Here is a 12,824-nt window from a genome sequence, read left to right on the forward strand (position 1 = left end):
CTCCCTACAAACCTACACACAGCAGATGAAAATCTTTAGTGACCAACAGCCCTAATCTTTAAGGGTTCAGAATTATTATTTTCCTATTGCTGCATGAAAAACCAAGAAATCCCCTTTAACCCATCCCCTTAGAGTATGTAGTAGCCCCAGTAGCAGAGGATGTGGAATTGCAATGTTTTAGGGTATCAGAAGTGGCAACATCAGGAACATTAACAAACTCGTACAGAGGCAGTTTTCTCTCCCTACATTTTGAAATCAGCCAGCACTGAGTGCTGCTCACTAATGTAGAAAGTTCTCTTCCTTGCAGTTTTTAATGTACGATCAGCATGAAGGCTTGTGCTGTTACTCTGTGTTCAAAAGGGTAATTCCCATTCACATCAAATAAATCTCTGACTGGACAAACTCTCCTCCTATATCAGTACATAGCCCCATGTTCTACAAGCTGTAAGAAATGAATCCCCAAACAATGCATTCATCTTGCCATATGAAGGTGAATAGTGAAAAAAATTACACAGATGTTACCTCCAAACATTAGAATACAACCACTTTATTTTAGAAGATGCTACCAAGAAACTATGTATATCCCCATTGTAGGAAAAGGTGCCACCTTGTATTATGCTTGATTTTGTCTCTTGGACATTTACACTAATCGGATTGATATTATTAAGAACCTCTTTTATTTTACATGCTTAATTTATCATAGTCTTTCCAAAATCTGTCTACCAGCAGTTTATTTGTATTTGAGTCATGTTTCTTTTTTTAAAATCATAAACGAATTGTTTCTGGTCACAAATGTTTACAGTAGTGCAGAGGTCCCAATTATTACGATGCATGGACACCAAAATAATAACAACTTTGCCATATAGCATATTCACCATATACAGATGTATTTGATAAGGTGTCCCTTTTCTAACCAGTTGTGGCTATAACTAATTGCAACCTACTTTTTGCTCGACTAACCAATGAAACCATATCACTGAGCCTACAGTGCACGAAAACACGTTAGAAATACACTATTTGTTCTGATTACGTGGTTTTTGTTGTATGCCTTTTGAAACAGAAACGCGGTGCCCGCATAGAAACAGGCATACACTCCAAGTCTTCGTGAAGCCAGAGTTTTGCATCCTTCAGTACAAAGTACACAATTCTCTTATAAGCAGAAGCAGTTACAACGGTCATATTCTTGTGCGTATCAGACTAGAATAGAAAGATCCGTAGGGAAATGAACCTCATCACTGGCAGTCCCTTAGCAACGGGAGAAGCAGCCTCCCTACACAAGCGCAAACGGAAAGAGACCCCAGTAGATAATACTCAAACAGTCTCTACCATGCTTTAATCTTCAGACGCTATCATTAGTAAGCCAGAGACAAATGTTTGTCCACAAGATAAACAACCCAAATTCAGTAGGCACTCAACTAACCTCTCTCTATTTTAACTGTCAAAAAACCCCGCAAGATATCACAATGCGTCAAGGTTTCCGTCATTTCTCACACTTTATTGGAAGGGAAGAGTTTAGCTGTATAAAACCCATTGCCTGGGACCCTACACAAAGAGTCAGGCTAACTAGTACTAGCATGCATTTGATGGAAATAGAGGAATTTCAGGCGTTTAAATAACATTCTTGCTGGGCTGGAGAGGAAAGGAGCGAAGTCTTGCTTGCACACAGATGTGTGGATTGCAATTACATTCCTGTTTAGCCTGAGCAGCTTTCTTCTCCAGGACACAAGGCTGTGTTCATATGGATTTATTAATCAAGTGACGTGCTTGTTGATTTCGGCTTTGCTTTGTTATGTGTCACCTCCTGATCCCTTTCCTTTCTGCTCTACTTGATTGCAATAGGGAGCAAGGCTCAGATCTCGCTCTAACTCCCCAAGTCCATTTCAGGCAGCGGAACAAGTGACCTGACTCACAGGATGAACTGGGGATGGCACAGGGAAGGGAGAGGGCATTATTTATCCCCAGCAAATTCTCATGGTCACAGATGAGCGCTCAGAAGATCTCCAAGTAGTTAGCTCTAAATAAAGCATGCCTTGCTTCCCTTGTATTCCCCCTCAGCAGTTGCCTTAGTATTATTATTATACTTCTATAGCTTTTGCATTCGGACCTTATAATTATGTCACACAGCAAGGGAAACCGCCAGCATCCCAGCATCTGGTGTGTGGTTTAAAACTTTTGTTTCAAGATTTGAACTATTTATAGAAGGAAAACTTTGTAGGATAGTAATTTCCTACGGTTTTGAGAAAATATGGCTACGTTTATATTAAAAGGGTTTTTTTATTTATTTATTATAACTTTTGACCTTCTAGAAAAGAAGCCAATGCTGTATTTTATAAGCAAGTGGTTACCTACCAGTAGACATGACCCGCATGGGAAAAACAGAGAGCTTTAGCTATTTGGTTTGATCGATAGCATCCAACTAAATTAAACCGAACATGGTTCCATAAATCAAGCGTCTTTAAAAATCAGTAGCCAAGGCATGTGCATTTCATTAAGAATTAAGAATGCAGAAATAGACATGTTTAGTTTCTTTTGATGGGTGTGTTTATTCTTTCTTCTCTTGCGTGGTGGAGGATTATGTTTTTCCATGGGCTACCAGAAACTAGAGATATACACTGTGTGTATATATATAAACGGAAAGAGGGCAAACATGTTAAAATTACACATGCACACAAAATTCAGAGGGCAAAAGTTAAAGTCGTGGCATTATAAAAAAGTAGACTCTGATCAGAACACTGTAAATATGAAGTGAGCGTGAAACAGGAATCCTGAAACAGGTTTTCCTTATTAGGCGGAAGGTGCAGGTTCAAGATCTCTTGAACTGACTGGTACCGTCTTTGGCAAACCTCGCAGCCTCCCTCAACCACAGAGCCAGGTAACCCCGGCAGCTGCCTACTGAAACGTGCCTACCGCGTCTTTTATGTCCCTCAGACCCAGCCACGGGCCCGATCCTACATTCTTTGTATTTGACGTGCCAAACCTCCATTGAAGTCAGTGGAGTTCAAGGTGCTCAACGATCGGACCCTAAAACTGTGCTCGGCTACTTCTGCTCTCCACATTACATGTGGTTAGCACTCAGGTGGCGTTGGGCGATCAGAGGCACTTGACATTTTTTGCCCTCATCCAGGGCGCAGTTAGTTTCTAGCCCCTTCCACGTGTGAGCCACCTGCGAGATGACTTTCAGGCGGACAGGAAAGCTAATGGGGTCCACTCCTGAGGTTGATTTTTTTCAGTCAGCAACACCTGACAGCCTAAAGCCAGGGGCAGCTAGCCAACCTGACGAGAGACCTTTAGGACCACCAGCGCCGGCACTCACTCCAGAGTTAACAGGAGCCAAGAAAGCACATATGTGATTACAGGGATTTTATTTAAAGATCGAAACTATTTCCAGTCCCACACACCCTTCCCCCTCCCCAGCCCCTTCCTCCCCCGACCACGAGAAAGGTTCTGGAGCCAGTCCTAACTCCTAAATCAGATCAGAGATCATTCATTCGGGAAAGCATCCAGTTATAGCAACGTATCGGTAGGTGCATTTGTCCAACCTAGCTTTGTTTTCACAGGCTTTGATGATTTCTGCTTTAGTCTATACAGATGCCCCGGGCTGTATAACCTTAGGTCTGTATGTATATATATATTTTCCCCCTTTAAGAACATAAATAGATATTGCCCTTCCGGAGGCTTTTGCAATTCCTCTGGGAAAAGCTGGACCCTATGTCCTTTCCTCCTAAGAGTTCAGGTGTGCTTCCCCATCATTCAAGAGCTGACAAACGGTGACCTTCCCACGATAGCGTAAAACACTCGGAGATATGGAGAAATGTGCTCTGTGCTCTGCCGGGTCTTAGGTAAAGCCGCATCCCGCGTTGGGGAGAAACGAGCAGCTATCAACCAGCTTCTCCGGCTACCTGGCTGCATACCCCCCCTGACAGACTTAAAACATCAGCATCATCACACATTTCACAGACCTGCTACAACGCTATGTATCCCGGCTCCCTTCTGTCAACTCGCCCCCAGGTAGCTAGCGGGGTCATTTTAAAGAGTATTAAAAAAAAATCTGGATCACTTACAGGTAACTCCCACTGGTAAGGATGAGGAAAATCTGAGGGTAATACACTGAGAGTAAAACACTGCGAGATGAAAAAAGGAGCATGGCTGAATCCCGTTTATACTCTTGGAGTTCGCTTCCTTGGTTATTCCTTTCTGGCCCCCCCAGATCGTTATTCCCCACCCGTTTTGGTGTCAGCTGTGGCCTTTTTGCTTGAATCTGAGTTGGAATCCAGTCCCTTGGGCGTGGGGGGGCTTGTTTGTTTGTTTGTTTTGTTTGTATTGTTGTGCCTAGTTTCCCCTTGGTGCTAAAGCGTATATGTTGCTGCTGCTGCTGCTGTTGCCTCTGGCTCTGGAATGCTGCCTGTCATGTCTCAGTGGTTGGAAGCTGTTAGAGAGTGGGTTCGCTTGTTGGAATGATGATGGTTTAAGGGATTTGGATGGCAGAAAGTGCCTCTCTCTCTCTCTCTTTTCTCTCTAACTCTCCTGAGACTCCAAGCTGCCATTGGGCAATCAGTCACTGCAATCCGCCTCCTTTTTTTTTTCTTTTTTTTTCTTTTAAAGGGGAGGATGACAATGGAAAGACACTGATCTAGCCAAAGCTCTGCATTCTAGCTGTGTGCACTGCCTGAGACCTCCAGATACATCTTGCTTTGAAAACAAGCCTCAGCAACTTGATCATGTATTTTAAACAAATCATCCGCTCTGTAGACTGCAGGCTGCGAGCTCCGGTGCCGTGTAGATGGCACTATTTCAAAAGCTCGTGGTTAGAGGATGCTGAGGGGACTGGGCAGCTACAAACGCAAAACTTAGTTTGATTAAATTGTTTTATTATGGAAGGCTGCCCCCCCCCCCATCTGAAACACCGCGAGAGAAGCTGGTGGAGGGAAGGCTCTGTTATTATAGCCTCCTGAGTTGAAAATTAAACATTATTTCAAAGGGTCCTTTCAGAAAGCCAATGTTTATATAGTCGCCTGAGTAAAAAATAAACAAGCAGGCAATCCTTTGAATCCTAATTTTTTACTGGCTTGGAGTTCGGGTGGGGGGAGTTGGAGAAAATGAAGTAGCTTGTTTGGGGGGTTATAGTCCTTTGCCAACATGCCTGGTATCTCTGAGCGGCTCAGGAGGCATCTTCACACACACCGCTCACATTTCACGTAGAATAAGATTTTCTTTATCAGAAGATGAAAGTTTGAGGAGCCGTTTCATCTGCTGTTTAGTTCCCTCTTCCCTGTATTACTTGGAGGCAGTCTACGTACGTTCTCAATGTTCTTGCTGTTTACTACATTATTATGTTTTCATAGGGTTAGGTAATAAATAATATTACACCTAACGTGTTTCTGAACGTATTGCAAAGTCAGCCAGTAACTAATACGTCAGTGAAAAGTTTGTGATGAACAATTATTCTCACTTTTTGCGCTGTTGGGTGTTTCCCTTATTTGGAAAAATCATGGGGCACTGTATTTGTTAGTGAGAAGAATTGTGGGGAAGAAAGACACGTTAGCGTCCAAGAATTGGAATTGGAAAAGGAGCCCCGAGAGAGAAATATGTATAGCAGGTACTTTAGCATAAATGCAGCGGAAAAACACCAGGTCTCTCATTTTTACAGTTTTCTTTAATCCATATGTAAATTATGTGTTTTCCCATGTTAGTTCCCAAATAATTGCACGAGTTTTCTTTAATTTGGGTGTTCCAAATATCGTGAAAGCATCTCTTGAGAACATGTAGCTAAATATCGTTGGGTGTCTGTTATGCAATAAAGGAATCCTCCAAATGACGTTAAGGTTACAGACTGAGTCTAAAATATTTATATTTTCTCTACCTATATTATCAGAATCGTTACTATTTTTTGTTTTATTTAATCACTTTCATCTACAAGTTTAATAACATCCGTTAGTATAATTAACAGCTTGAAAAATATAATCTTAGGGAATAAGGGGAAACGCTTTACATTGTTTAAAGGGTTTAAAGTTTAAATTGGATCCTCTAAATTGTCATTTCTTTGTAGTACATACATATATACGTTCCGCTCTCCATCCCACTCTCTCATATACATATTTATATGTATGCGAGTAATGATTTAATTACGTGTAACTATGATAAATGTAAATCAGAAGAGTTTATAACAAATGTTTTTTATTTTATTTCTAGCATGCTTTTACAGATTGACCATTCAGCTACATTTTAAAATGTTTCCTCTTTTAAAGAAGAGTCAGATCCATGTTTAAACAGTAAACCTTCCCCACTTGGTACTGTAAAACCTCCTGAATGAGGTGGTAACATTTCACCTGGCTAGTTGAAACTAACATGATTTGCACATCTGTAACTGTAGAATTAGGACCGGTATTATCTATAGCGTTAATTTACAATACATGACTAGATTAACACTCTAGAAAACAAAACAAAGTCATGCAATTTATTCTTTTGGAGTGACACTACGAAATGGTAAAACGAGAAATAAGTGGAATTAAATTCCATAAACTTCCCTCTGTGTGTGTGTGAGCGAGAGATGCATTTGCTCCTATTGTGTTTTAAAACCGAATACCCTCCCTGTAATAAAATGGTGTTGTAGTTTATACGATTATATTATCTGTAACCCCAAATATGACATTTTTGAGCATGTACCGGTTGTTCTCCCACAAACAAGTATGCTCTAAACATACCAGAGCCAGAACAGCAGTGAAATGGTTATCAACACCATCCTATAGAATGAGCCTGACACAGAGACAGTATTGAAGGAACTATTTCCCCTCTCTTTTATCTGTCTACTCCGAGCTTCAGTTTCTTTCTTTTGACAACTCTGAGTGCAAAATGTCCAGAATAAGTGTACATCAAAACCTGGTAAAACCTTTTAAAGTATGTCTGTAATGCACAGAATTGATTTCTTCACGGAAATAATATTCATTGCGTATGTCCTGCAGAAGTTAGAGTATGGTGCACAACAACAGAGTTGTCTAGAATTTGCAGTTGTCTGGCTGGCAAGCCATGCGAGAAGGCATAGACTGTCACTAGTGTCAATAATTTTTTTTTTCGTGATGGCTAGTATTGAAATCAGAATAAGATGACAACATTTCATTTAGCCTTTGTAAAGATTCTGAGTGGAAATGTCAAAATAGTCCACGGGATTTAGACCCATTGATTTTACATGGAAGAGGTGTGTGTAAATCCTCTAGATTGCTTTGAAATGTTCAGTCTCTGACTATAGTAGTTAAAATATTATTAAAGTTTAGGAGCGATCCGGTATTTGGACCCTTCTGGGAATTGCTGTTTAGACTAGCCCGGAGATTAAGTGCTCTCTCTCTTAGTTATTTATTTAAATCTGATTATTTCCTGTACGCTTTAAAATATGCATTTTAATGTTCTTTCATCTTTAACAAAAGATGAAGCATTAATAGCTTGATTCTTGCTGGCCAGACCTAGTTATCATGGATCAAACTTTATAGGATTTCCAGAGCAGCGATGCAGTTTATTTTCATTTACAGCTAAGGTGCCTGGAGTCCACGTGCATTGAAACCACGTGAGTATTTGTTATCTACTAAATAAAATGCAAAGCCCTAGAAAATAAATAAAATGCTAAACCCAAATACCCATGTGGTTTCTGTATAAGAGGAAGCATTTTATTTGTGTAGTTACAAAATTTGAGGTGTGGCCAGTTCCCCAAGTAGTGATAGAGCGCAGGAAAAGGATAATAAGCTAAAGGTTTGTGCATCTGCTACACCATCATTATGTTCCATAGATTAATTCAACCAGGGAAAGCACTGTCAAGAAATTCATTTATCCCGTTCCGGGACAGCTTACGCAGACAAAGCTCCCACTGACTGCAGGATCTGACCCATAAAGTCTATTTATGTCCACGAGTAATGTAATTTAGAAGAGCGCCTCCAAAGAAGGCGCGATTTCGTTGTCGTTTTCTGTATACTGCCACAATAGCAAAACAAATGTTCAGACAGAACCATCATTCGGTTTCTGTTCATCAGTTATTTTTATTGATCACATGTGCTTAGAAGGAGAAAAAAATGCCCTCCCGCCTTTTCAAACACATGCCCGATCTTACTAGACTAACTGATGCTGAAAAGACAAGGGTGCAACATTTAAAGATCATGAAGACACGCCAGACTATATGTGCCGTATGCCGTTGCGAGGTGACATGAAAAGCCAGCGCATTATAGTTTCATGCTGCGACCTGGTTAACAGGGCATCCACCTCTACAGGAGGAATCATCTTCCCAGAACGTATCCAAATGGATTAAATGGCTCCACTGGATTAAATAAATGGCTCCACTGTGATCAAATAGTTAAAGGGCTTTCGACCTCCTTTCTCTCCCTCGCGTCCCCTCCCCCATGTTACTCTAACTTTCCATTCACAGTCAATTTTGTTTTCTTTTGTTCCAGTGCTGATGCTTAAATATGTTCCTTACCTGTTCTCTGTGAGAGAATAAAACGAAAGGAAGCATCACATTGACAGCCCTGGTTTCAATTTAGCCCTGAGTTCCATCAGTGGACTCCACCTTTACAAAGCTTGTATCTATTATTCTCAGACTTTACTTGTTTATTTGCAGCTGTGGTACAGCTATTATTTTTAATTTGCATTTTTTCTAACAGTCTCTGTCGTTATGCAACTTTTGCGGGCAATACTTATTTGCAATATCTGACATTAATATTTTAATCCTGGTTGAAAACTAAAGGAAATGCTTGCTTAAATATGAGATGTTTTAACCTGCCTGAGTTGAGGGGTTGGGGTTTTTTCATTTTGTTTTTTTTAATTCGAATCTCAATTGAGGATAAAACGTTGGTTATTCCTATTTTTGTCTCCGGTGCTGCAGGTGACGTGTTTGCCATAACAATGCAATAGTGTTTAAAATGTGAATACCTCAGAAATCTCCCCATGCTCAGTCCTCTGATTTCCTGTGTTAAATAATTGGCGAAATAGTTAAGGAGAGGACTCATTATTGGTTCTCAATATGAAGTAATGCTTTACCTCGTGCCCGTCATTCTTGCAAAACTCTCAGTCAAGTCACAGAATGGAAATGGAGTCAATGGCAATTTTGCCTAAGTGAAGACTGCTGGATCGGAATTATACCCTCTTGTCCTAATTACAAATGCCAGTTTCTTCGTTAAATTAAAAGCGCTGACACCCAATTTCCACATTTATCATTGGGTAGGCAAATGTGTATTTGATGCTTCCTTTCTGAGGCGTTAGTTTGCCAGCGTCCTCTCATTATTTAAGTGGAGCTTTTGCAACACTTTATTAAGGTTTTAGTATTTTTTCCATAGCAAATAAAATAACTGCAAATAACTCTTGGCTATGTTGGCAAAACAACACTCGTATTCATACTGCAAATTAAACCCAAAAGCACTAGAAGGCAGACTGCTACTTTATCATCCCATCCTTTCCTTTCTATGCAAAAACCTGACTCCAAAAAGGTATCATTACTGCCAAAGGATATAGTTTCAACAAAATGGTAGTTCCAGAGCTTGATGAAAGAGGAAATAATTGCATCCCACATGTCTAGCCTCGAAGTAGCCCAGGATCTCAGAGCAAATTTCTCTGCTATTGTTCAGGGAAAGTGAAATATCATCATCCCCTTAAAGGAATGGTGAAAGATCTGATGGAGTTTCTATACGAGGTTTTACAGTTCTTGCTACACACTCGTTTTTAGTTATGGGGACAATTCATCAATATCCTTTTGTTTTTGTTCTGAATTCTCTTTTTTAAAGTTGCATGTTTAATGTCTAACAACAAATGTCTGCCCCTCCAGACTTTACCATATTCCAAATCTTCTGTTCACTTAATTATAAAGCCACTATGGAAATGAATCTAGTCTAACAAAGTCATTCCCTTGTACTGCAAACTATTTGGTCTTGTCTTTTCGCTGTGAGAGATCTCTTTCTTTAGCTATCTAGGCATGTACAGTGTTCTCATCGTTGTGGTATCTAATATCTGAATACATATATGGGCCAAATTCGTTCCTCATTTACAACGGTGTAAATCTAAACCTTAAGGATGACAGACGTTAGCACTATATTACATGATGACACAAATTGGTTAGCTATAATGAAAAGCTAAAAACAGCTTAAAAAATGCTAAAAAGCTTCAAGAACAGAGTAGGCTTTCAGGAAAAATCGAATATATATCTAGCAGATACCCCTGGGAAATAGTACCAGCTAACTTTCCCCCTGTATGCATATAGGCCAGTGCAGAAAAAAATCGATTAAAGGCAAGGGGCTGTTCTGCCAAGGCAAGAACCTTAGCAACGTGAAAGATACACAATCATTCCGATTCTGTCTATCTGGTCCCTTTACGGTAGTGTCTGAGGGGATAGTTGTAACTCTTTCAACTTCGCGTTGTTATTTTCAGTGTTTTCTTATTGCTGAGTGGAGCTTCGTTTATTCACTTAACGTACACTCTGCTTCCTTCCCCTGACCTGAAGAAGAGCTCTGTGTAGCTCAACAGCTTAGACTTCTACCAGCAGAAGTTGGTCCAATAAAAGATATTATTATCCCACCTATATTGTCTTTCTAATGCACTACTAACGGGCAATCTTACATTTATTTCCTGAGTCCTGCCACGTGCAGTTACTGGAGTTCTGTACCCTGAATCCATTTCAGTAAAGACAACACATCGTGTGTATCTGGTTAAACCGACACCTGAGAATAGCAGAGCTATGTGTAATGGGGACCTGGGAAAAAAACTAGTTTCTGCCCACTAGGCAACCTGCGGGAAACACTCCGGAACGCCAGTCCATTGGGCTACATTTCTTGGCTTTCCTATCCCACTGTAAATAAGGGCATCCTCTCCTCATGCCAATTATCTACAGCCCTCTGATTCCTTCGAGATGGCTAGCTGGGTGATGGGAGAGTGTAAGCAGTGCTTGAGCTAGTTATTTCCCCATCAGTAAACTGGCCCTTTTGAGCTGATTTTTCCCTTGTGTGATCTTAATGCTCTGCTATTCTGTTCACTTGATTACGGATTTCCTCCCTCTGCCCTTCCTTCCCCCCACCCTCAACTCTATGATATTTTGCCCCTGCATTGCACTGCAGAGTACTGCACTGCTTTCTGAAGCTGCTCCGCTTGCAGAGAGCAACACAAAATATCATGTTAGGTAGGTGGTGCGGCTCTATTAAAAAAGTCAAGCATGTAAAACAATATCAAAGGAAGAGGAGGGTAAGGGATGGCTGATGTAGTTTGTGCTCCAAAGCTGTATAACATTATGGCTTGGAGGGAGGTGGATGAGGGTGGAAGATGAACCCTAGTCTTTTACCAAGAGTGCCTCTTGGTAAAGTGGGCATTCACCCACGAAAGCTCATGCTCCAATACGTCTATTAGTCTATAAAGTGCCACAGGACTCTTTGCTGCTTTTACAGATCCAGACTAACACGGCTACCCCTCTGATACTCTACATTATGCTGGATTGTGGTGCAGTGCCTGTATGACTGAGTCTTTCTGACTGCACTCAGTGCAATTATCCTCACTTTAATATAATTGCAGCTCCTCCCTGCTCCCCCCCCCACACCTGTATTGATTTCAAACTGAGAAGCAAGAATTTTCAGATTACAACCCACTTTATGCATTCTTGATCATTTAAAAAAAAATCCCGCAGCTATGCTAAGGCAGGATCTTTTAAGAGTTTGCAGCTCGACAGGTAAGAACTCGGCTGGGGCTCAGGAATGTGGAAATACAACTCAAGTCAGCCTACTGCGAGAGCAATATTAATAAGGGCATACAGGTGAGTGAGTGAGAGAGAGAAACTTGGCAACTAAAATAACATAGTGATCTAGATCATTGTGGTCAAACAACAAGCAAACATTTGACTCCCCAATAGCCCTGCTAAAATGTGGCCTGGAATGGCTGGAGTCAATGAGCAGAACACTGCAGCGATAGCCCGTGGTTCCTGGTGTGGTTCAGGGTTGTTTTATCAGAGAGGTAGACGGACCAGTTGTCAAGTTAATTTCAACACGTCTGTGTGATGGATAGAAGCGCAAATTGTGTCTAGGCCTGCATAAAAAAAAATCCCTGAGAGCAGGTTCAGACCAGGGATTTTCCCTCGCTCCCCCCCCCCTTTGACTACTTAAACTCTGGTCTATTGTCTCATCTCATCAATAGTGGCTGAGCTAACTCCGTCAGTTTTCTGAGGGACTGTATGCCAGAGCTAATATTTAGATTCGATTAAATAATCCAAAATAAAAGAATCTCCCCTCACGGCCAAACTGGTCCCTGCAGACTGAAAGTTACTGTAGCTTCTATTCGCCGGTCTCTTTTAAAGCAGTGGCATTCCGATTAGAATCACAATAAGGCATTTAAAAGAAATACACATTTTCACTGTTCTTTTGCTGATGGATGTGAAGCCTCAACACGTCTTCAAAGACACGGGGAGACAAATATCACACATTTTTGGCAATATATTTTGTTCACAAGTTTGATCCAAATACCAGAGGATTAGTGCGGACAATCACTTACCCTAGTTTGACATAGATGACTCCAAAGCATAGAAACACGTAGAAAATCCACTTTCGAAAGTTTCTGTGCATGATCTAGAGAATGGACTGAGCCATAAAAAATGCACAAAAAGTAGAACTGATCTCTGCCGATTAAATCCCAGTCAAGAGCATTTCTGAAGCTACCCAAAAACGGAGCCGGTCGAACTGTAAAAACTCAACAACGTTCAGACAAGATTTTTTTTCTAAAACCATGGTGACCAAAACTGATTCTGATAATGGGGGGAGGGAAGGGGGGGGAAACAGAGTTTATCAAAAAGGCAAATCAAAAACCCAGGACAGCCCGTCTGA

The 12,824-nt window shown here is 40.9% G+C and overlaps 1 protein-coding gene across 2 annotated transcripts in view; it reads right to left on the reverse strand.

The window, feature by feature from the left end:
• WNT7B (Wnt family member 7B) overlaps nucleotides 1-12,566 on the reverse strand; it is a 133,959-nt gene extending 121,393 nt beyond the window's left edge. The window contains exon 1 of one of the 2 annotated variants that reach the window (XM_065397708.1): nucleotides 12,496-12,566. In XM_065397708.1, the coding sequence (XP_065253780.1) occupies nucleotides 12,496-12,566 (71 nt within the window). Of the gene's footprint in view, nucleotides 1-4,061; nucleotides 4,145-12,495 lie in introns of those variants that run through there. The other variant, XM_065397699.1, reaches the window with a different exon arrangement.
• Between the last annotated feature and the right edge of the window lie 258 nt (nucleotides 12,567-12,824).

Source organism: Emys orbicularis, chromosome 1, assembly GCF_028017835.1.
Source record: "Emys orbicularis isolate rEmyOrb1 chromosome 1, rEmyOrb1.hap1, whole genome shotgun sequence".
Taxonomy (NCBI): Eukaryota; Metazoa; Chordata; order Testudines; family Emydidae; genus Emys; species Emys orbicularis.